Genomic DNA, 26,138 nt, shown 5'->3' on the forward strand with positions numbered 1-26,138 from the left:
GGTTTCTAGAGCATTTTGGAAAAATTCAGAGATGAAATTGTTCAGTACCCAAGCCAGGATGACATATATTATATTTACATAGAAGTGGTTATAAACATTTTTTGACTCAACTATATTAACATTTTTAAAAAGATTTATTTATTTGAAAGGCAGAATCAGAGAGAGGAGGAGAGACAGAGAACTTCCATCCACAGGCTCACTCCTCAAATGGCCACAACAGTGGGAGCTGAAACAGGCCAACGCCAGGAGCCGGGAGCTTCTTCCGGGTGTCCCACTCTGTTGCAGGAGTCCAAGCACTTGAGCCATCTTCCACTGCTCTCCCAGGCACACGATAGGGAGGTGGATCAGAAGTACAGCAGCCAAGATTCGAATCAGTGCCCATACGGGATGTTGGCACTGCAGGCCACAGCTTAACCTGCTGTGTTCCACAGCACCAGCCCCTATAAACATTTTTGAAAAAGCAGTATTTAGCCATTTAAAGTGAGCTTGTGAGTCAATCAGTAGGCATAGACAGAAATAGTAGGCCTTTTTGTTAATGATCATAGTCTTAAAATTTTTACTTAAAAGGCAGGAAGAGATCCTCCACCTGTTCACTTCCCAAATGCCTGCACAGCCATGTCTAGGCAGGCCAAAGTCAGAAGTCCAGAACTCAGTCCCGGTCTCCCACATGGGTGGCAGGGACCCAAGTACTTACCTTTTGCCTCCCAGGATTCACATTAGCAGAAAGCTGGACAGGAAGTAGAGAAGCTGGGGCTTCAACCAGGTACTCCAAAAATGGGATGTGGGGGTTCCAAGCAGCCTTGACCGCTGCGCCCAATGTCTGCCTAGGGCAGGCCTCTGACTTAAGTTTCTAAGCGAGACCTCATTTCTCTGTGAGCCTCCTGAAGGCCAGTAAACAAATACCTTGAGAGGTATAGTCTCAAACTGATACAAAGCACACACGGGTTCATCTGAGAAGCCAAGTTTCCTGGCATTTCGAGGGAAAAGAATGGATGTGGGTTCTTAAGTACTTACTCAGTCTCAGGAAAGGCACACGAGTGTCTCACGTTGACCAGAATGGCCGGCTGCTCCTTGAACCCCGGATTCTGCAGGGAGCCAGAACAACCTAATCTGGATCCGCAGCACCTCCATGGCTGGAAATGGCTGCACACTTGATAATCTGGCTGCTTTCAAAGCACAGAGACCTGGCCTTCCCAGACCCACAGCTTCAGGGAAACCAGCGGCCTGGATTTTGGCCAGCTCCCTGGTAAGTCGGGTAATCAGCCTAGCTTCGAAGGTAGATTGGGTATCTCCATATGGTTTCTCCAAGTTTTTAGAACATGTTGATTCAAAACCCACCTTCCTCTAAAGTACCAGAATGGACTGTGCATGAAAAAGATAAAGCACAAGCCTGAGCCACCAAAAACACATGAAGGAGTGGACTTTCTTGGGAAAGATTTTAGGGTCCGTATCAGTTCCTGACTGGTGGGCCAGCACACCCTGAAGGAGGTGCGGAGGGAGGGCCAGGCCGTGTCAAACGCACACTGAACAAACACTGGGCTACGTGTGTCCCCCAACACGGTATCCTAACTGGAGGCCTCAACCACTGCGTTTTACTGGGGGCCCAGGTAGCCATCTTCAGCAGGACGGCCGCAGTTAAGAAAGACCACTGCTATCTGGCCCCCGAGATCTTTAAAAATATTTATTTTGTATTTGTTTGAAAGGCAGAGTGCCACAGAGGGAAAGAGAGGTCTTCCAACTGCTGGTTCACTCCCCAGTTGGCCACAACAAATGGGGCTGGGCCAGGCTGAAGACTCCATCCAGCTCTCTCCAGAGCTCCATCCAGGTCTCCCACATGGATAGCAGGGGCCAAAGTACTTGGGCCATCTTCCACTGCTTTCCCAGGAGCATTAGCAGGGAACTGGATCAGAAGCAGAGCAACTGGGACTCAAACCGGCTCTCCGATATGGAATGGCACTGTCACATGTGGTACTTAACCCACTGTGCCAGCCACAACTTCCAGTCTCCTGAGATCTTTTTAATAATGAAAATAGAAATAATTATTGAAAGAATTACACAGAGAGTGAAGGAGAGGCAGAGACAGACAGAGAATTCTTCCATCTGCTGGTTCACTCTCCAATTGGCCACTATGGCTGGAACTGCGCCGATCCAAAGCCAGGAGCCAGGAGCCACAGGCGCAGGGGCTGAAGGACTTGGGCCATCTTCTACTGCTTTCCCAGGCCACAGCAGAGAGCTGGATCAGAAGTGGAGCAGCCGGGACTCAAACCAGTGCCCATATGGGATGCCGGGACTGCAGGCAGCAGCTTTACCCACTATGCCACAGCACTGGCCCCAAAAGGAAATAATTCTTAATCTAGCTTGAAGAACAACAAACATTTGAAATCCACTTTATTGTCATTTCCTTTTATAAGTGTAAAAACTCTGGGATCAACACCTGAAATCAGAATAAGAACCAACAGAAACATACTACGGACTTGGGAGAGAGGAGTGCACATCAACATCAGAGACGGAAAGCTCACTGCAGGGTTGGGAGAAACGTTGTAGAAATTAGTTCAGCAAGAGAAAGAGGTGAGAGAGTACAGGAGAGTGGGGGCGACGAGAACTCTGGCTCACTGCCGTGGAGGCTCACTGTCCAGCTGCTAATAAAGGGATGTCCCTTTGACCCAGCAATTCCACCTCCTGCTGCATACGTGAAAAATGAAAGCAAATTAAGAAGTTTATCATGGCTTTATTCATTAAAGCCCAAACTAGAGAGACACAAAACGTCTGTGAGTAGAACTGAACTGTGATATACAATGGCATTCTTTTCAGCAATCAAAAGGAACTACTTGAATCACAGAGAGGAGAGACAGAGACAAAGATCTTCAATCCACTGGTTCACTGGCTGCAATGGCTGGGACTGGGCCACACCAAAGCCAGGAGCCAGCAGCTTCCTCTGGTCTCCCACGTGGGTGCAGGGGCCCAAGCACTTGGGCCATGTTCCTCTGCTTTCCCAGGTGGACTAGCAGGGAGCTGTATCTGAAGTGGAGCAGCGGGGATTCAAACCAGTGCCAGCATTGCAGACGCTGGTGTAACCTGCTGTGTCACAGCACCAGCCCCATACTTTCTGGTTTTTAAACACTTTTATCTTTTTTTTTTTTTTTTTTTTTTTGAAAGACAAAGAGAAAGAGATCTTCCTTCTGTTGATTCACTCCTCAGATGCGCACAACAGCCAGGCTGCAGCCCGAGTTGGAAGAGTCACACATAGGCTGATTTCAGACTTGCTAGGAAACCACTCATCCACACAGTGTGGTTCTGCCTTAAGGACAAACACACAATCAGTGGAATAGACGACAGAGCTCAGGAACAGATCCTCACGTATGAGGGGACTTCAAAGTGTTCACGGAAAGCTGAAACTACATAAGCAATAAAAATGCAAGGTTTCTCAGCACAAGCTCCGACATGGTCCGGACACTTCTGTAAGCAGTGAACCCAGCCATTTACACAACGCAACAGAACTAAGTGTTCTGAATTTAACGCCAATGCATTTCACACTGTTAACTGAAAAACAATGTGCCATAAAATTATTTGAGGCTTTTTTCCAAAAACTTATTTATAGGCCAGCTTTGTGGCACGGTGAGTTAAGCCACTGCCTGTGAGGCCAGCATCCCATACGGGTGCCAGTTGGAGACCCGGCTCCTCCACTTGTGATCAACCTCCATAGTAATGCACCTGAGAAAGCAGTGGAAGATGGCCCAAGTGCTTGAGACCTTGCACCTATGTGGGAGGCCCGGAGAAAGCACCTGGCTCCTGGCTTTGGCCTGGTCCAGCCCTGGCATTACAGCCATTTGGGTGTGAAGCAACAGATGGAAGATCTCTCTGTCACTCCCTCTCTCTCAATGACTCTGGCTTTCAAATAAACAAAAGAGGGAGGAAAGGAGGGGAGGAAAGAAAGGAAGACAGACAGAAAATATCACATGTGGCAGCTTAACCCTCTACAGCACAAAGCAAGCCCCAAAATTCTAAGACTGATAAAACAAGTTAGAAGGAGCGAAATTGGGACCACAGGATATATGCATAATGATTACCATCAAAACTCACAGAACTGCCCTTGTTTGATGAAAGGAATGAGGACCACTGTCCCCCAGTGGTGGAGGACACCTATGAAGCTCTCCTGGGTGTTTTGTTTATTGCTTTGTTTCCCTACATCTCTGGCTAACTTTCCCAAAGCACTCTCCCAACAAGGTGTTATCATTCTTTGGTCTTCCCAGTCAACAAAAGCAAAATGCTTTATGCGACAACAAAAATCTGCCATGAACTCTGCTCTTGACCCAATCACCTGGGTTTGGACTGCACTGCTTCCACTTCTTGGTGGTCACTGCCTTGACTGTGCACTGTATTCGGGATCACACTGTCAAAGTCCTGTTTCACATCCTGCAACAATTCTTGGAGGAAATGCTTGAGGGTCTTGATCGCACGTCCTCCAAATTTCCACTGAAAGCTCTATGCCTGTCTGCAGCTGGCATAAAACTTCCAGCACCTAGGAAACAGAGAGATTCTTTCACTTGTTCAGCCAGAGAAACCAAACTGTAACAAACTGAGCTACCGATGGTACTATCCTTTCTGCTGTAATCATTAGCCCTCTTCACTCCGGGAATGCACAGGACCATTTTTTCCTCATACGCTGACATGCATGATCTGCTGCTGCAGGCTTCATCTTCAACACTGTCTCATCCCCTTCCTAAAATCAGTTATCCATTTCTATACTGCTCATTTCTTCAGGACATTTTCCTCATAAACATCTCATATAGCATCAAGGATTACACATTTCTTCTATACAAACCTTAACATGCATTGCATGCCTCTTCTTCAATTTTTGTACAATTCATGTGACTCTGATAGGGGCTCTCCTCAAACTGATGTGCCTCAAACTAGATCCTACTCAGACATGTACAAATTTACTTTGGAACAAAGAATAGTAGTAATAAATTTAGCATTTTCCATTTTAACTTTTTGAAGATTCCCTTGTATATACTCAATTTATTTCGAATAATGGTGTCATGGCTACTCAATGAGGAAAAGACAGTCTTTTCCAACAAATAGTGCAGGGAAAAGTAGATACTGCAAAATAAAGTTCAAATCTTAACTTATACCATAAAAATTAACTTAAAATGAACCAAAGACATAAGCATATGAGCTGTTAGCTATAAAAGCCTTACAAAAAGAAAAAAGGAGAGAATATTCAACAGACTAGTCAATTATTTCTTGGATACAACATTAAAAGCCCAGGCAACAAAAGAATAAATTTGGCTTAACTAAAATTAAAAACTTGTACATCCAAGGACAACATCAACAGTGAAAACACAGGGTCAGTGTTGTGTAGCAGGCTAAGCTTCCACCCATCCCATATGGACAGCCAGTTCCTGTCCCAACTGTTGTTTTCTTCATCCAGCTCTCTGCTTACGGCCTAGGAAAGCAGAGGCTGGCCCAAGGCATTGGGCCCCTGCACCCACGTGGAAGATCGGGAAGAATCTCCTGGCTTCGGATCAGCCCACCTCCAGCAGTTGTGGCCATTTGGGGGAGTGAACCAGCAGATAGAACACCCCTCTGTGTAACTCTGCCTTTCAAGTAAACAAATCTTTAAAAAAAAAATGAAAAAAAGAAAAAAAAAAAAACAACCACATGGCCTAGTGATAAAATGCCAGTTAGGATGCCTTTAGCCACATCAGAATACCTGGCTTCCATTCCTGGCTCCAGTTGCTAATTTCGGCTTCTTGTTAATGCAGATTCTGGGAGGCAGTCATGATGACTCCAATATTTGTTTTCTGCCACCCATTTGGGAGATATCTAGATTGAGTTCCTCATTCCCAGGTTTGGTCTGGCCCTGTTCCACTTACTGTAGGCATTTAGGGAATGAACCAATGGATGGATGCAGTCACTCTCTGCCTCTAAAAAAAAATATTTTAGCAGTGAAAAAACATCACACTAAATGGGAGAAAACACTTGTAAAACATTTATCTGATAAGGGACTAATATCCACAACACAATATTTTTGTAACTCTTACAACTTAACAAAAACTTCACCAAAAATCAAAAATAGACAAGAACTTGGATATTTCTCCAGAAAAAAATTAACAAATTTGGCCAATAAGCACATGAAAAGATAACCAACATCATTAGCCATTAGAGAAATACAAAGCAAAACCAGATGAAATACCACTTCACTCACAAGGCTGAGTATTATCAAATAGAAAATCTCCATGTTGGAGAGGATGTAGAGGAACTGGAACACTTCTATCTCCTCATGGGAACATAAACCAGCATTGGCTCTGGGCAAGTCCGGAAGAGTCCTTAGAAAATGAAACATAGAAGAATGGCCTTAAAAAGGAATGAAATTCTGATCCAAGCTATATATGTTAACTTTTGTATGTAATTTACTTGAAAGAGAGAGAGGTCTTCCATCCGCTGGTTCACACCCCAAATGATTCCAACAGCTGGAGCTGAGCTGATTCGAAGCCAGGAGCTAGGAGCTTCTTCCAGGTCTCCTCTGTGGGTGCAAGGGCCCCAAGGTCTTAGGCCATCCTCCACTGCTTTCGTAGGTGCATTAGCAGGGAGCTGGATTGGAAGTGGAACAACCAGAATGCAAACTGGAGCCCACAAGTGATGCTAGCGCAGCAGGCCAGGGCTTTAACTTTCTTAAAAAGGATTTACTTATTTGAAAGGAAGAATGACAGAAGAGACAGGCAGACTGATCTCCCATTTGCTGGTTCACTACCTAAATGGCCAAGGCTGGGCCAGGATGCAGCCAGGAGCCAGGAACTCCATCCTGGTCTCCCAAATGGGTGGCAGGGGCCCAAGTTACTTGGGCCATCATCCACTACCTTCCTAATAAGCACATTAGCGGGCAGAAGGATTTAGAGTGGAGCAAGGAGTCAAATGCTGGCATCACAAGTGTTGACTTAACCTGCTGTGTCACACTGGCCCCTACAAGAATCTTAAAAACGTTATACAAAGTAAAATAAGCCGACACAAAAGGACACTTGCATGAGGTCCCTATAATACAGAAATTCATAGATAAAATACAGAATTCATAGAAAGTAAAGATTAGCAGAGACTGAAGTGGCTAGAGATGAGAAGTTATTGTCTAATAAGAGACTCTGGGATAATGAGAAAGTTCTGGAAATGGATGGTGATGGTGTTCAACAATGTGAATTCTTAGCTAATGCCACTGAAATGTAGTTAAAGATGGCTAACTGGTAGACTTTGTTATGCACATTTTACCTCCAGAAGAGGTAAAATGAGCTAATGTTTATAGTACACACCATTATAGGAAGAGGTAAGTAAATAGACTGACCAGGACTTGAACTGCTGTGAGCAAATGCTGTGGAATGAGGTGAAAAGGTCATATCAAGATGGCTGCTGAGGTGAAAAGGTCATGCCAAGATGGCCACTGACAACAGGAACTGCCTGGCAACAGGCCATGATTGGATGGCTTTGGAAACCACATGACAACAGAGCCTGACTGACGGCAGGCCGTGATTGGATGGTTTCAGAAACTGCCTGACAACAAGAACCTGACTGGCAACAGGCCATGATTGGATGGCTTTGGAAACCACATGACAACAGAGCCTGACTGACGGCAGGCCGTGATTGGATGGTTTCAGAAACTGCCTGACAACAAGAACCTGACTGGCAACAGGCTATGATTGGATGGCTTTGGAAACTGCCTGGCAACAGGCTGTGATTGGTTGGGGCACAGACCGCCCCTTGACCGGATTGGCTGGTCTTGGCTATATAAGCTGTTGTACTAACTCAAAAGAGTCTGCAGGCTGCTCGCCTCAGGCCTGCTTTCACAGGACTCCCAGGGTCTGTGTGGTGACTCTGCGCCTCTTGCCCCCATCATGCTGCTCCTCTCAGAAAGGAATCCACTGCAACATTGTTGAGAAATCAACGGCAACAAACACTATTATACATTTTGCATTATACAATATATTCTTTCCATAAAGGTGCTTTAAAAAGTTCATTTAAGGTTCTGGTTTTGTGGCATAACAGGTAAAGTTGCCGGGGCCGCCATCTGCAATGCCAGCATCCCATGTGGGTCCCGGCTGCTCCGCTTCCTATCTAGCTCTCTGCTGTGGCTTGGGAAAGCAGAGGAAAATGGCCCAAGTCCTTGGGCCCCTGCACCAGTGTGGGAGACCCTGAAGAAGCTCCTGGCTCCTGCCTTTAGATCAGCTCAGCTCTGGCCGTTGTGATCATTTGGGGAGTGAACCAGCAGATGGAAGACCCCTCTCTCTCTCTGCCTTTGCCTCTCTGTAATTCTGCCTTTCAAATAATAAATGAATCTTTAAAAAGAAAAAAAAAAAAAAAAAAAGGTAAAGCTGCCACTTGCGATGCCCATATGGGCACCAGTTCAAGTCCGGCCTGCTCCACTTCTGATTAAGCTCCCTGCTAATGTGCCTGGGAAAGCAGCAGACGATGGCTCCTAAGTGCTTGGGCCTCTGCATCAACGTGGGAAACCCAGAAAAAGCTCCTGGCTCCCACCTGGAATAGCCCCAAGCTAATGCAGTCATTTGGGTAGTGGACCAGCCGATGGCAGATCTGTCTCTCCCTCTCCGTAACTCTAATAAATATTTTAAAAAGTTCATTAAAATTCATCAAGAAATTTTGAAATGTGTACATATCTTTCATAATACTCATTTTTATGAACTTTCTGAAGATCCCTAATATAACTATATGTATTATAATTTATAACATAATAACATTATTATTGTCCCTGAGACTCTGTTTCTCAATCCTGGAAAAGAGGGGATGGTGCAATTATGTCAGACTGTGTCACTTCTGCTGTCAGTTGTTTAAACAACTCACACTGCTCACACTGCAAACTCCTGAGAGGTAACAGCAAGCTTCCCTTCTACAATCTGGAATATAAATGGACCTTAGTTGGACCTGCTTAAGAGCAGACAACCTGGGAACAATACTCTAACAGCATCTCAAATGCCTCTGTAATACTTTAGGAGAAATGCAACTAACAGGGGACCACACAGAGGACAACTGCCTCTAAAAAATACAATGATTAAGATAATAACATATAAATATGTAATTTACATAACACAACCTATATATTTATGATTTTATAGTCTACAGATATTTACACGTATTTATATAAATACATATGCACATCATAAGTATAATTTATTTATAAATAAAAATAAGATTATAAATAGAAACATTACAAGCCCAAATAACTTTAATGCAGCCAGATCACATTACAAAGCAGAAGCCACAACTTTCCAGACATGCAACAGGAACCCCGGGGAGGTCAGGAAGATTGCTGATGTAACACCCTGTGATTCCAAGCACCACTACATTGTTATCAGGATATAGCTAGATGCTGGATACTTACATATAAAAGACATTCAAGTCATACCCTCAACATTAACCAGGTTGCGACAAAAGTCATTCTGAATCACGTTTAAACTTATTCTGAATCTTGTTACCAACGGATTGAGTGTTGACTACTCTGCGAGAAATCTCCTGGCGGTAGCAGAAGGGGTTAAGTCCCTGCCTGTGACTGGATGCCAACATCCTGTATTGGGAAGGTCAGCTGAGTCCTGGCTGCTTTCCAAATTGGCTCCCTGGTAATGTACGTGGGCACCTACCCTTCACAGGGAAGACCAGGATAGATTTCCAGGCTCCTCGCTTCGGGCCCTTGTGGCCACTTGGGGAGTAAACCAGCAGAGGGAAGATCTGTCCCTCTCCCCCATCACTCTGCCTATCAACTAAATTTAAAGAACCTTGAGGCACACTTGTGTTTGAGATGAAAACCACATTTCCTCACAATTTTTTCTTAGAATGTCTGCATAGGAAATGAAGCTGCAGTCCACACTCCAGTTCTGTAATGGCTAATTCATTCTAATGACCCCACTCACTGAATAATTTCACTTGCACAGGGCTTGACCTTACCAGGACTCTGGCTCCTCTGGATTCTACTTTCCTTCTATGCTGTGTATCACGTTAACTCCATGATCAAGACATGTAATTCCGGAAAGCAGTGCACTGTGCTCTGCACCAACGGGATATTTATGGCATTCCTTCTGTGAACTGTGGCCAAATATCCAAAACATGGAAAATAAGGATACAGGAAGCTACAGCGACTCTCACCCCAACCCAATGAGTCTATTTCCAAGACAGGATACAAAATAAGATTTAACCTACTGTGGATTTCCTAGCTGCTCGGCTGGTGTTAGAGGACACACTAACACATACTTTTAGATTCTTTACAGCAATAAGACAAAGAAGCCAAGAAAGGGGCCGGAGCTGTGAAGTAGCAGGTAAAGCCGCCGCCTACAGTGCCAGCATCCCAACTGGGTGTCAGTTCAAGTCCTGGCAGCTCCACTTCCAATCCAGCTCTCTCCTATGGCCTGGGAAAGCAGTGGAAGATGGCCCAAGTGCTTGGGCCCTGCACCCATGTGGGAGATCCAGAAGAAGCTCCTGGCTCCTGGCTTCAGATGGGCCCAATTCCAGCTGTTGTGGCCAACTGAGGAATGAACCAATAGATCTGGAAGACTTCTATCTCTGCCTCTGTCTCTGCGTAACTCTGCCTTTCAAATAAATGAATAAATAAAAAATCCAATAAAAAAGATTAGGCAAAAAGTAAGTATTTAGAAAAATAAATAAAAATGACCCATAAAATGAAAACATGTTCAATGAGACAAACACAAGCAGTCATTTTTTTCACATATCAGATTAACAAAACTAAGTTTGGTTGGAAGATTATGAGGATAAAACACTCATACATTTATTATTCATAACATATATCCTGGGAGTATAAATTCCTACCTTATTTTTTGGATGACAACCTTATTAAAAGAGAATCAGCATATACTCTTATATTCACTGCAAAGAATTTACACTCTGAATGTACCTGAGAAAGTATGTATGGTTTGAATTTATTAATTTTCACAGTAATTTTTATATCAAAATGAGAAATAATAAACATTAGGAGCACACTCATATCATAGAATATTACTGAAGCATTTTGACAAAATGTTATGTAAATATTACCAATGCTATGATACAACACCTCTGCATAAACTGATACAGATACAATTTAATATATATTGAACACATGTATATCAATGTGTCTGTGTATGTGGTCAGTATCTGCAGGAAGAACAAACACAAACCAACAATGGTTACCTTTACAGGAAATGGGGAAAGTAAGTCTTTGCATTTTATCCCATTCCACTCCATTTGTTTCTAACTGGGGAACCATCCTGCTTGCCCCAGCTTGAAGAATGTGGCCAGGCTGAGTTTGTTTCATGAACCACTGGAATTCAACACGTCTAAGATATTCTTCAGCAGAACACTAAGGCTGATGGTTCTCAGCTATGACAATACACTGGCATTAACCCGGGATGCCTTACAAAAAGAATACAGGTCTCTAGGTCCAATCCCCAAAGACTCTGACCTAATTATATGGGTGTAGCCTGCGTTTGGGAATTTTAAAAGCTCTCCAGGTGGTACTAACACACAGCCAGTGCTGAGAACCACCAGAACGGGTCCCTTAAATGATGCTCGAATGACAAATATGACCCAAGTACAAGAGGGCTGCGTGCCAAGCAAGAATCCCGCACCTGAGGTCCCAGGTAGTGTCACCAATGACCCCTGCCCCACTGGGAAACTGAGGCCCACAGGAAGGACAAAGAGATCCGTCACACTGCTCTGCTGGGTGACTCTCCTCTACTCTGCGGCCCTGGCTGACTACAGAAGGTCCCAACCACAGAATCGGAGGACTGTCCGTGTGTTTCCTCATGCTCCGCATTAAAAGAATAAACATTCAACAACGCCCTCCCTGACTGGCCTTCACAAACTTAGCTGGGACGGCTACCGCCACAGAGTACGCATGGAAAACCCATGGTGTTGTTCTGGAAAATTTCTTACTTGCTGTATTCTCAATGTCTCATTTCTTGGCAATATTGTTCTAGAGGGTGAAAAATATGTAAGTACTTTTTTTTTTTTTTTGGACAGAGTGGACAGTGAGAGAGACACAGAGACAGAGAGAAAGGTCTTCCTTTTGCCATTGGTTCACCCTCTAATGGCCGTTGCGGCCGGCACACCGCGCTGATCCGAAGCCAGGAGCCAGGTGCTTCTCCTGGTCTCCCATGGGGTGCAGGGCCCGAGCACCTGGGCCATCCTCCACTGCACTCCCGGGCCATAGCAGAGAGCTAGCCTGGAAGAGGGGCAACCAGGACAGAATCCGGTGCCCTGACCGGGACTAGAACCTGGTGTGCCGGCGCCGCAGGTGGAGGATTAGCCTAGTGAGCCGCAGCGCTGGCCTGTAAGTACTTTCGAAGAGTCAATTTAGCAAGTAAGTTTCCCTTAGAATTCCTATCACTGATTTTCCTAGTAAACCAGATAACAGCCTCATAAAATACAGTCACCAGAATATAGAAGCTGACCAAGATGAAGGTGAAAATGGCCAACTACCCCTCCAAAAAAGCTATAAAACTTAAATATTCACAAAACTTATAAAAGCTACACAAAATAGCTGCTCTTACCTAGGCAGAGTGTCTGTGGATTAAATGATCTGGGGCTGGTGCCGTGGCTCACTAGGCTAATCCTCCACCTTGCGGCACCGGCACACCAGGTTCTAGTCCCAGTCGGGGTGCCAGATTCTGTCCCGGTTGCCCCTCTTCCAGGCCAGCTCTCTGCTGTGGCCAGGGAGGGCAGTGGAGGATGGCCCAAGTGCTTGGGCCCTGCACCCGCATGGGAGACCGGGAGAAGTACCTGGTTCCTGCCTTCGGATCAGCGTGGTATGCCGGCCGCAGCGGCCATTGGAGGATGAACCAATGGCAAAGGAAGACCTTTCTTTTTTTTTTTATTTTTTTTATTTTTATTTTTTTGACAGGCAGAGTGGACAGTGAGAGAGACAGACAGAGAGAAAGGTCTTCCTTTGCCGTTGGTTCACCCTCCAATGGCCGCCGCGGCCAGCGCGCTGCGGCCGGCGCACCACGCTGATCCGATGGCAGGAGCCAGGAGCCAGGTGCTTTTCCTGGTCTCCCATGGGGTGCAGGGCCCAAGCACTTGGGCCATCCTCCACTGCACTCCCTGGCCACAGCAGAGGGCTGGCCTGGAAGAGGGGCAACCGGGACAGAATCCGGCGCCCCGACCGGGACTAGAACCCGGTGTGCCGGCGCCGCTAGGCGGAGGATTAGCCTAGTGAGCCGCGGCGCCGGCCTGGAAGACCTTTCTCTCTGTCTCTCTCTCTCACTGTCCACTCTGCCTGTCCAAAAAGAAAAAAAAAAAAAAAAAAAAAAAAAAGATCTGTACTAAGTCAAGATTTGTTCTTGAGCACCACAGAACACACACACACACACACACCCCTATCTGTCCGGCTCTGTCAGGAAGAGCCCAGCCTTAACGTACTCAGGGTAACTGTCAGTTTTCAACATGTACCATGTAATTAATATAGTAAAATGAGCTCACCTTGAGGGTTTAGTTGATAAATTTTCAGTTTAAAATAATTTTAACTTATTATTAAATTTTTAAAAGTATTATCTGAAGAGTTAGCCACCATATATTTTTATTTTATTACAAGATATTTTAAAATCTGGGCAGTTATAATTGCGACAGAAAACCAGCTTCATACCAAAAATACACTTTCAATTACTTTATCAAGCAAATAAAAAGAATCTTCATTTATTTGCTATTTCCAGAAGCTAATGTACAGTAAAAATTTAACTTTGTGGGTGACAGAGATGTAATTAAGCATTCATACAAATGATATGTATTGAATGTTCAGAAACAAAAGTAAAAATAAATAGCAATGATAAAACTTTGGAAAAAATAATGCACATTTTAGTTGTGGAAAATATGTTTCTTAATTATATATACATAGTCATACTTAATAAAATTGCACAAAACATGGGACCAATAATGCATAATATTTTATAGCATGTAATACTATAATCCTAGGCAGCTGTTCCTTAACTCCAGGATATAAAACACGTAAGTCCGTAATAGAATAAAAGGTATGCAGTACTGTTTGAGAAAGACTGTCTTCCTCAACTCACATTAACCTGTAGTAATCCTACAAAAGGCTGTACAGGAAATTTCACAAAAAGAAATATTAAATAATTCTCATGCCCACTTCATGCTGACTAAACAGCCAAAAATGGGCTTCAAAGTAAACCTGGTGGTTATTTAATATTTTCAATTCTTTTTATATACTAAAGATCATTTTTTTGTTCTATAAAAACACTTCGTGTTTAATCATGATTAGCAATTTCAGCACAAGAAAAATCCTGGCAAAATGGAGTCAGTTCACACTTATTGTATTTTCCCGAATAAAATACTTCAGGAGGTAAGAATTTATAGAAAAGAAACACTTAATGCTCAATTTGCTTGTAACCAGAGTCTTATCAGGAGTGCTATTACATTATTTAAAAACCCCAGTTAAACTCCGTTATAAGAAAATCAAAGGTAGCATTTCCATTTGTACTATGGCACAGCCCTCAGTTCAGAGAAAAATACACTCTGGGGACCCAGAAAAAATTGCACGAAGCGTAGAGGCAACCTGAAAAGCTCTTGGTGAAAAACAATTAAGTACTCTAGGGCAATAAAAAAATATGTGCTGACTTAATTACAAATATTTACATTCAAAACAGAATCATGAGTTTAGCTACTCAGCCGCTCAAGACCAACAGTTCATAGTATTTCAGAAAGTAGGATGTGTCCACAGCGTATGTGACCACATTTAAATGCATAGAATACAGTCTGTTATCTATCGTATCTATAAAACAAAGCTGTTTAAATGTTCAAAGCTGTACAACCAAAAGAATTGAGCAAATACTTTTATTATCTCACATAAATTATACTTTTAAGTACTACTGATCTCACTCATTTGTTCAACCACTTGTCCTAAAATCTCATCGACCACATCAACATCGTAATTCACTTGCTGAAGATCAAGGTCAGGCACAATCATAGCCAGCAGCTGTCCTACATTAACGCGAAGAGATCGAAGTTTGAGGCTGCAAATATAAAGATTAAACTTATTAGGTAAGCATTACGATACAACCTATAGTCATGCAGAGCTTACAAATTAAAAGTGAAAACATTAAAATCAAATCTCTATAGAATCATAAGATTCAATGAAATGAAAAGCAAAAGTTCCCCCTAGAGAACTGGGGCTAACAACAATTCATTATATCCATTGGATGCTAGCCTAAACCCAAGTATAATGTTTCATAAAACCACTGGCTGTTTGGTTCCTATGAGACTTTTAATTTGTAGACTGATGAGAACATGGACTAACAAAACACATCAAATAGAAGACATTATTTACAATTTAAAACATTGTTATACTTGAAAAACATTAATGATGTGCTATTGAGAACACTGATCTAAAAACAAGGCAGCTGTTTGAATTTCAGCTTCCCTTTGAGAAAAATAAATTAAAACATACCCTGAAACATGTTCTATGAGATAATTTATGGTCTTATGAAGAAAAAAGGTTCCACGCTCAAAAAAGCTTATGGCTTCCATTTTCAGAAACACTGGTCAAAGGGCTGGTTCTGGCACAGTGGGTAAAGCTGCAGCCTGCCAACACTGGCATCCCATATGGGCTCCAATTTGTGTCCTGGCTGCTCCACTTCCAATCCAGCTCCTTGTTTAAGCACCTAGGAAAGTAGTGGAAAACAGCCCAAGTCCTTGGGCCCCTGCACCCACATGGGAGATCCAGATGAAGCTCTTGGCTTTGGCCTGGCCCAGGCCCAACTGTTGCAGGCATTTGGGGGAGTGAACCAGCGGGTGAAGATCTCTCTCTCCCTAACTCAGACTTTCAAATAAAAAATAGTAAATCTTTTAAAAAAAATAAGCAACACTTGACAAGACTTCTTTGTATTTCTTGGTCTCAAAGCTTACAAGCATGCTTTATTTCCAAGAACAGTTTTAATGAAATCCTATTAATACTTAAGCTAAGTGGGGCCGGCACTGTGGTGTAGGGGATTAAGCTGCCACCTGCAAGGCCCATATGAGCACCAGATCGAGTTCCCCACTGCTCCACTTCAATCCATCTCCCTGCTAACGCCCCTAGGAATGGAGTGGAAGATGATCCCAAGTGATTGGGCCCCGTCCAATGTGAGAGATCTGGATGGAGCTCCTGCCTACTGACTTCAGTCTGACCCAGCCCCAGCCATTGTGGTCATTTAGAGAGTGAACCAGCTGACTTTAGATCTCTCTATGTCTCTTCTTTCTCTTTCTCTCTCTCACTCTCACTCTTTCAAGTAAATAAAGCTTTAAAAATAAGGGGAAAAAAACTTACACTAAAAGGCTAATAATTAATGTCAACTGAGGATGGCAGATGGCATTTCTAAACAGTAGATTCTTATAGATCTCAAAATAACATCACTTAGCAGGTCAGAGCTGCACAACTTAATGACGATTTCTAAATGACAATGACAAACCAACACCATCACCAACATTGTCATCCTCTGCCTGTCCCACCATTTAGGGACGAGCATTTATTACAGCAGTTTATATGTTTGTTTCCCCTACTGGAATGCCTGAATTCAAGCCCCAGATCCATTCATTTACAAGTTCCTGCCAATATGCACTCCGAGGCAGCTGGAGATGGCTCAAGCAGTCGGTTCCTTGCTGCCCACCTGTCGAGACCAGGACTGAGTTTGAGGCTCCTGACTTCAGCCTGGCTGAGCCCGAGATGCTGTGGGCGTTTGGAAAGTAAATCAATAGGTGTCTCTGTCTCTCTGTTTTTCAAATAAGTAAAAAATAAAGAAACCAAAAGTAAAAACAAAATCAAACTAAAACTAGCCTCGAACCCATTATCCCATCTTGCTGAAATAGTAATCATTCATAGTCCTGCACTATGGCAATTTGTAGTAATTTTGATTTAAGGAGGGTATACAGCAAAATAAGAACAGAAACCATAAAGATATGGAGCCCAGTACAAAAGAAAAGGAAAAACCCACCCACCTGGAGAAGTGTGTTTCAAGTTCCTTTCTTCTACTTAAGACCAAATTCACCCCATTCTTTAAGATCTAGCTCAAACTTTCTAGACCTCATTGATAAAAAGCTTTGTTTCTTCTAAATCCCTGTGTTGTCAGGATTTGAAATACATGCATAGTTTTTCATAATATCCATTTTCTATTAATTTTTTAAAGCCCCCTCATATCTCTCTTGTGGAATGCTGGAGTCACAGTAGACAAGATGTTTTCCATAGAATAGTCTTTATCTGGGGCCAGTGCTGTGGCATAGCAGTTAAAGCTGCCACCTGCAGTGGGGCCGGTGCTGTGGCACAGCAGCTTAAAGCCCTGGCCTGAAGTGCCGGCATCCCATACGGGCACCGGTTTGAGTCCCGGCTGCTCCTCTTCCAGTCCCGCTCTCTGCTATGGCCTAGGAAAGCAGTAGAAGATGGCCCAAGTGTTTGGGTTCATGCATCCACCCAGAAGAAACTCCTGGATCCTGGCTTTGGATCAGCCCAGCTCTGGCCATTGCGGCCATCTGATGAGTGAACCAGTGGATGGAAGCTCCCCAACCCCCCACAGGAACTCTGCTTTTCAAATAAATAAATAAATCTTTTTTTTTTTTAATGGTCTTTATCTGATGTGTGCTAATAGATATAGCTCACCATAATAGCAAGCCTAGCAAAAAGCCTCAGGTAATATTACCTTTCCCCATCCGTGTAATTTACAGACTGGTCAATGTTACTTGAAGTTGAAACATCTGTTCCCATTGGTTGATTAGTAGATTTTAGCTGATTGATTTCAGTTTTGAGTTCTTCACACTGTGAACGAATTTGTGACTTTTCCATTTCCAGTAATTCAACCTGTCAAAAATTTATAAATTTTATAACAAATATTGTAAAATACTACCAAAGTACAAACTTAAGCTAAGAAATGGAGGGAGGGGCCAGCACCGTGGAGCACTAGGTTAATCCTCCGCCTGTGGCACCAGCATCCTGGTTCTAGTCCCAGTTGCTCCTCTTCCAGTCCAGCTCTGCTGTGGCCTGGGAAAGCAGCAGAGGATGGCCCAAGTGCCTGGGCCCCTGCACCTGCATGGGAGACCAGGAAGAGGCACGTGGCTCCTGGCTTCAGATTGGCGGAGCTCTGGCCGTTGCGGCCATTTGGGGAGTGAACCAACCGAAGCAAGACCTTTCTCTCTGTCTCTCTTTCACACTGTCTATAACTCTACCTGTCAAATAAATAAATAAAATCCTTAAAAAAAAGAAATGGAGGGAACCTGCTTGACAAAAATTACTGACTACTACATTAAATACACACAAACACACACACACTTTAGACTTCTACAAAAAAAGCTTCATGTTTGGTTTTACTTCTATCTCTTTTTATATTGAGAGAATCCAAAATATTAATTACCACTAGACCAGAAGTAACTGAAATCTACATTCTGAAAAAATACTAATGCCTAAACGATGTTGACATCACCGTGGTATTCATTTCTCACACAATATTAAGCTAGTACCGTGAGCTTATACTGATTTTTATGTACCTAAGCCAACACATTAAAATGAGCGTGAACGCGTATTATGTCAACAGTATCTCTACCTTAATGTGGTTTCCAAATCCTTTTCAGTATGCAAGCTCTTTTAAACGTCACATTAAAAACAATACCTGGGGGCTGGTGCTGTGGTACAGTGGGTTAACGCCCTGGCCTAAAGCGCTGGCATCTCATACGGGCGCTGGTTCGAGACCCGCTGCTCCACTTCCGATCCAGCTATCTGCTATGGCCTGGGAAAGCAGTAGAAGATGGCCCAAGTCCTTGGGCCCCTGCACCCGTGTGGGAGACCCAGAAGAAACTCCTGGCTCCTGGCTTCAGATCAGTGCAGTTCCGGCTGTTGCGGCCAACTGGGGAGTAAACCATGATGGAAGAAGACCTCTCTCTCTCTCTCTCTATTTCTCTCACTCCTCTCTCTCTCTCTCTCTCTCTCTCTCTATCTCCCTCTCCTCTCTCTGTGTAACTCTGACTTTCAAATAAATAAATGAATATTAAAAAAAAAAAAAAAACAATACCTGAAGTAGATTAAAAAGACGCTACCTGATTTTGAAGTGAGGGCATATACAGAAGCCACTGCTGGTCTCCTCTGCCTCTCTCCTTCCTCAGCAGAAGAATAGACTACATTTCCCAGGAGGCTAAATTCTGACAGTAACTTCCAGGAACCATACCCCATCTTTTTCCTGTAGCTTGGAACAGGGGCATGGCGAGCTATCTGAGATCACACAGCAGGTAGAAATGCAAAACCACAATGCAAGAGCCGGTGTCTCTGATGACAATGGAGTTGCTTCTTTATCGGGGGGTATTATGAGATGAGTATCCAAAGCTAATCCTAATACAGGGCACATCTATCAAATGCAGATACCACCATTTACCTGCAAAGTGCGTAACTGAGTGTCTCAGTGGAGAAGATACTGACTTTTGAAGAAATTGTTTATTGTACAGCAATGTCTTGTGCACCACAGGACAGTCACTGTAACTGTTCCAGCAATGCACATCCCCCAGAAGATCCAAAAATGCCCTGCCCCCAGGAGAGAACCAGTGGAACAACAGATGCTTGATAAACAGACTGAAAGTAATGCCATCTAGTGTTTGGTAATTCTTTAAAGGTGAAACGGTCCTCGACTCTGACAACTACACACTGAACGACGTAACTTACCTCGCTTTTAAACCGGTCTCTCTCAATACTGCACTTGTCCAGCTGTCTAAATACATCATCAAGTTGCACAGCCATCTCGTCCATTTCACTTTTATTCTCACTACTCGAACAGTGACTGCATTCAGCCTTGACATGTTGCAGAACACTACACTGCTTTTTCAGCCTTTCTATTTCTTCCAAGGCTTGCTGATAGTGAGACATCACGTCGTCTGGGCTTTCGGATTTGCCATTAATACTTTCAAGTAAAAATACAGCGTCTGTTTCAGTAGACTGATGGCAAGTTTCCTTCTTCACATATTTGTCATTCATTTCTAGGATCTTCTCTTGCAACACTTTGATCTGGTCAGTGAACATCTGACACTGTCTTTTATAATTTTCCTTCTCTTGGGTGACAAGAAGCAGCTCGTTTCTCAGTTCATGCAACTGGCAGCCAGCATCCTCTGCCGATGTAGCCAAAGCTTCCTGGGTCTCCTGTGCCTTAGCTTCGGCTTCTACACAGGAGGGGGCTACTGTCGTGTCATTTCTGACCCCTATCTCGTGTTCAACACTCTCCTCCTTCTTGACAACTAAACTTGGGACTTCGGTCTGGGTGGCTGCAGTAGTTCCCTGGTCGCATCTGGACGACGAGCTGCTGGTTGAACTGGTCGGCCCACAAAGCTCAGCACCACACACGAGCTCAACGTCCATCAGACTCTGCTCAGTGTGGCTCTGTTCTGACTTCACTTCGACATCATGGTCTACTGCGGGCTTGGGAGTGCTGTTTTCTTCTAAGATGATGACATCTTCATCATCATCATCAGCCTTAGGAGCTGAATTCTCAAATGCTTGATTACTCAATCTTCGATTCTTAACATTCAAAATTGAGGAGCGAATAGGAAGTCTCCGTTTCAAGCTGGAAAAAAATTGCATTTGAAATGTAAGCATATAAAAAGATGGACAAAACAGATGGCCTTGAAGTAATCAATCAAAATAAATGCATGATCATGACAGTTTTACAACTATCTTGAATTTCTAAGAAACATCCATGCCTTTTTATTTTAAGAGTACATTGTGGGGCCGGCGCTGTGGCATAGCACGTAAAGCCGCTGCCTGCAGTGCCAGCATCCCACATGGGCACTGGTTTGAGAACCAGCTGCTCCACTTCGGATCCAGCTCTGTGCTATGGCCAGGGAAAGCAGGGGAAAGCAGCAGAAGATGGCCAAAGATGTTGGACCCCTGTACCCACGTGGGAGACCCAGAAAAAGCTCCTGGCTCTTGGCTTCAGATAGGCTCAGCTCCAGCTGTTACAGCCACCTGGGGAGTGAACCAGCAGATTCAAGATATTTCTCTCTGCCTCTCTATAACTTTGCTTTTCAAATAAATAAATTAAAAAAAAAAAAAGAGTACATTGTACAATACAGACCACTAATTTAATTTTGAAAGTCAGTTACAGACAGACGTAGGGATAGAGACAGAGATCTTCCGGGGCTGGCGCTGTGACTCAGCGGGTTAACGTCCTGGCCCGAAGCACCGGCATCCCATATGGGCGCCGGTTTGAGACCCAGCTGCTCCACTTCTGATCCAGCTCTCTGCTATGGCCTGGGAAAGCAGCAGAACATGGCCCAAGTCCTTGGGCCCCTGCACCCACGTGGGAGACCCGGAAGAAGCTCCTAGCTCCTGGCTTCGGATCGGCACAGCTCCAGCCATTGCAGCCAATGGGAGAGTGAACTATCTTCCATTAAGACCTTCCATTAAGACCTCCCCCCCGCCAACACTCTCTGCCTCCCCTCTCTCTGTGTAACTCTGACTTTCAAATAAATAAATAAATCTAGGGGGGAAAAAAGAGAGAGAGAGAGAGAGAGAGAGAGAGAGAGATCTTCCATCCCCTGGTTTACTCCCCAGATGGCCAAAATGGCCAGTGTTGAGCCAGGAAGAAGCCAGGAGCCTCATCCTGGTCTCCCACATGCACGTGGGCCACCTTCCACTGCTCTTCCCAGACCATTAGCAGGGAGTGGGTCTGAAGTGGAGCAGCTGGGACATGAAACAGCATCCATATGGGATATGCCAGCATTGAAGGAAGTGTCATTACCCCATTTGCCACAGGACCAGCCCCTACTGTCTTTTACAATGAGGAAACACTCAACTACTGGATTTCTGTGAATTACTAGACCTGCATACTGGGTCCTGCCAATCATCACTTCATCTGATATCCTCCCAGCATTTCCATGTACACGTGCCCTAAAGAGAAGCCTCTTCCTCACACTCCTGATCAGGCTCAAGGAATGGCACTGCGATGTTCCGCTGCCTATCCTAATTCTGACCAATGCTGAGTGAGCAAGAGGAAGCCATAAAGCAAACGAGCACCCCCATCCTTTCACACTAAACAATGTTCTCTGAATTTAAAAAATCACCTCATTTCCTCACCCATGTGGCTTCCTGTAACATGTTCACCAATGGATTTGGAGAGACATTTCTATGTTTGCTATTTGGGACGTATTATGTTAGAGTTGGCAGAGCGCTGGAAGACTTCCCTCTTCTTGGGCTTACCATCATATATGGACCGGACACAGGGGACACAACAAATATAAACATCATTCCATGTGTACCTTCTGACTCCTGCACTTTTGCAGGCAATCTGTGGTCTTTCTCTCTGAAAGAAGAGAATCGTTTCCCCTTGTGTCCCATCATTATGATGTGCCTGGAAGTGGATCTGGGCCAAGACAGTGTGCTCTGTATTTAGTAGAAATGAAGTTTTTCATGTGTTCTACCCTCCCCCCACCGCCACCCCGTCTGAGTTCCCATTCTCCAACTCCCTTACTGTTGGTCTCCTGTTCAGATACTGTCTCTTCTCCTTTCTCCAACTGTCTGTCCTTTTGTTCTAAGAGACTTACTTATTGTACACCTGCCACACCACATCTCCAATAAAGTTCACACTTTTTTCTTTTACTTCCTTTGTTGTGCCACAACATTTTGCAAGGTCTCTTCCCTCGGGACCCCAGTGAGAGAGGGCAGAGCAGAGGGTGGATTTCTCACCACTGAGTATTCAAACAGTCTCATACTCTTTCTGATTTCAAAACAACAGCTCCTATCTACCTTCAGCAGCAAAAACAGCTTTCCAGGAAATGAATTTACCCTCTTCTGACAGAGAAAGAGAAGCGCCAGGTGGCAGAGTTTGCAGGTCTCAGGAAAACACCTAGGGGAACTATTGCTCTTCCTTTAGCTTCCTACTCACACTCTGCCCTCGCACCCTCAGCAGGACCCAACGCAGCCAAGTGAAGACTCTCAGGATCTGGGGAGTTCACAGTTTGTGTCTCCTCAGGTTTCCACCCTCCTCCAGCAGGCTTAGGTTTCAGCTCTCCTGGGCTGCTGGATCAGTACCTCCTGTTAATCTTCTCTGTCCCATTAAATTGGTCATTGCCCTATCACCTCTCTTACCAGGCTACTTTCAATTTATTGTAGCACTTTTACCATAGATTTAGGCTGACAGAAATTCTCTTCCTCTATTTTGACATCAGGTAATTTTTTAAAGATTTATTTGTTTATTTGAAAGGCAAAGTGAAAGAGACAGCAAGACATCTCCCATCTACTGGTTCACTCTCCAAATGCCCACAACAGCCGGGGCTGGCTAGGCTGAAGCCAGTAGCCAGAAACTCCATTTAGGTCTCCCACAAGGATGGCAGGAACCCAGGTACTTGCGCCATCACCTGGTGGCTCCCAGGCAAATTAGCAGGAAGCTAGATAGGAAGCATGGAGCAGTTGAGATTCACACCAGGCACTCAGACACGGGATGCAGGCATCCCAAGTAACTCTCACTACACCACAACATTCACCCTCAAATGTTCAAGTCTAAATCTTCTGTCAGTAAATTACACAACTCCCTTTATAAAGAAAAGTCATAATATTAAGTAAACTAAAAAAATGTCATGTAAATTCTTAGTTAAGTAGCAATTCACATCCCTAGAACAGGCTATTTTAGAAACAATTTGATTTCATCTAAATATGCATTAAGGGAGTTAGTTATTTCCATTCTTCCATGAGGTCAAAAGTCTCTCTGATAACTTAGTAAGGGCAATAAAACCTCTGAGAAATTCTATCTCAGGGACCTTTCAATGTTTTCTTTTCGATAACAAACCACTAGGTGTAGGAGCCTGGTGTGCTGGTTCCCAGAGAGCTTCCCAATTTTGTTCTCTCTCACTTGTGTCCATTCTACTAACTTTGTATGGGCCACCCAGGCCAGATGCAACTTCCAGAACTAAACTAAAGACCACTCATCTGGGGCCAGTGTTGCAGCACAGCAGGTTAAGCTGCCACCTGTGACACTGGCATCCTATATGGGTACCATTTGGGGAATGAAACAGCAAATGGAAGCTTTCTCTCTCTCTCTCTAACTCTACTTTCAAATCAAATATATCAATAAACAAAAAGACCACTCCTCCAGAAGCTACTCTTGACCATTCTAGTCAAGATGGCTACCTGTTCAATTAACGCACCACTTGGAACTTCCTTTCTCCCTTCCTGCTCATGGACTCATCCAAATGTAATAAATAGCTCCAGCAAGCCTGACCCGGTTACGCTAAGAACTCCTAGGTCACATCTGACATTACAGTGTTGTGTTATTCAATGTTTTATAGCTTCCTTTACTTAGATATGATCATCTTAAAATCAAAAATTTTCAAACTACATCTTAAGTTCAAAGAGATGACAATTTGATCAAACTTCACAATGAATTTAATTTTTCCTTAATTTAAATAGATGACAGAATGTGGTGGGAAAAGTTAAGACAATAAAAGTAAACTAGGCCGGCGCCGCGGCTCACTAGGCTAATCCTCCACCTAGAGGCGCCGGCACACCAGGTTCTAGTCCCGGTCAGGGCGCCGGATTCTTTTTTTTTTTTTTTTTTTTTAAGATTTATTCCTTTTTTTGAAAGTCAGAGTTACATGGGGGGGGGGGGGGGGGTCTTTCATCCGCTGGTTCATTCCCCAGATGGCTGCAATGGTCAAAGCCAAGAGCCAGGAGTTTCCTCCGGCTCTCCCACACAGATGCAGGGACCCAAAGACTTGGGCCATCCTCCATGCTTTCCCAGGCCAAAGCAGAGGTGGATCAGAAGTGGAGCAGCCAGGACTCGAACCAGCACCCATATGGGATGACAGCACTGCAAGTGGCGGCCTTACCTGCTACACCACAGTGCTGGCCCCCAAAGGGCGCCGGATTCTGTCCCGGTTGCACCTCTTCCAGGCCAGCTCTCTGCTGTGGCCAGGGAGTGCAGTGGAAGATGGCCCAAGTGCTTGGGCCCTGCACCCCATGGGAGACCAGGATAAGCACCTGGCTCCTGCCATTGGATCAGCACGGTGTGCCGGTCGCAGCGCGCTGGCCGCGGTGGCCATTGGAGGGTGAACCAACGGCAAAGGAAGACCTTTCTCTCTGTCTCTCTCACTGTCCACTCTGCCTGTCAAAAAATAAAAAAACAAAAAAGCAAACTAATTTCCTATGAAGACTTCTTATAGTTATATCAGTTACAATTTCTGAGAACTTCCTTATGGCCATGGAAGTATCAAGGAAAGGTGGTATTTAAAATTGCCCATATGGGAAAAACTGGAAGCATTCCCACTAAGATCTAGACCAGACAAGGATGCCTACCTTCACCACTGCTGTTCAATACAGTCCTGGAAGTTTTAGCCAAGGCCACTAGGCAAGAAAAAGAAATCAAAGGGATACAAATTGGAAAAGACAAAGTCATCTGCAGATGACATGATTCTATATATAGGGGAAGCAAAAGACTCTACTAAGAGACTGTTGGATCTCATAAAAGAGTTTGATAAAGTGGCAGGATATAAAAGTAATACACAAAAATCAATAGCCTTTGTACACACAGACAATATCATGGCTGAGAAAAAACTCCTAAGATCAATCCCATTCACAACAGCTACAAAAAATACCTAAGAATAAATTTAACCAAGGAGGGCACAGACCTCTATAGTGAAAATTACAAACATTAAAGAAAGAAATAGAAGAAGACACAAAAAAATGGAAAAATCTTCCATGTTCATGAACTGGAATAATTAATATCAACAAAATTTCCATACTACCAAAAGCAATTTACAGATTCAATGTGATCCCAATCAAAATAATGACATTCTTTTCAGATCTAAAAAAAAATGATGCTAAAATTCATATGGAAACACAAGAGATCCCAAACATGTAAAGCAAACTGATATAACAAAATACAAAGCTGGAGGCATCACAATACCTGATTTCAAGACATACTAACAGGCAGTTATCATCAAAACAGCCTGGTACCGGCAAAATAATAGACATATAGACCAATGGAACAGAACAGAAATTCCAGAAATCAACCCTTGCATCTACAACCAACTAATCTTTGACAAGAGAGCTAAAATCAATCCCCAGAGCAAGGACAGTCTCTTCAACAAATGGCGCTGGGAATCCTGGATCTCCACATGCAGAAGTGTGAAGCAAGACTCCTACC

General features: G+C 43.9%; 1 protein-coding gene across 11 annotated transcripts in view; it reads right to left on the reverse strand.

Annotated features, from left to right (window-relative positions):
• Positions 1-115: 115 nt before the first annotated feature.
• The window catches only part of MORC3 (MORC family CW-type zinc finger 3), a 69,280-nt gene continuing 43,257 nt past the window's right edge, over positions 116-26,138 (reverse strand). For 4 of the 11 annotated variants that reach the window (XM_008274858.5, XM_017350787.4, XM_051833593.2 and 1 more), the window contains 3 exons: positions 19,673-20,564; positions 17,670-17,827; positions 13,548-15,014 (listed from right to left, as the gene is read on the reverse strand). In XM_008274858.5, the coding sequence (XP_008273080.4) occupies positions 14,861-15,014; positions 17,670-17,827; positions 19,673-20,564 (1,204 nt within the window). In that variant the 3' untranslated portion in view covers positions 13,548-14,860. Of the gene's footprint in view, positions 4,520-5,713; positions 5,928-6,208; positions 6,330-13,547; positions 15,015-17,669; positions 17,828-19,672; positions 20,565-26,138 lie in introns of those variants that run through there. The other 7 variants (XM_070071847.2, XM_070071845.2, XM_070071849.1 and 4 more) reach the window with 5 other exon arrangements.

The sequence above is a fragment of the Oryctolagus cuniculus genome, chromosome 4, assembly GCF_051225735.1.
Source record: "Oryctolagus cuniculus isolate XC-2025 breed Fujian yellow rabbit chromosome 4, ASM5122573v1, whole genome shotgun sequence".
Classification (NCBI taxonomy): domain Eukaryota; kingdom Metazoa; phylum Chordata; class Mammalia; order Lagomorpha; family Leporidae; genus Oryctolagus; species Oryctolagus cuniculus.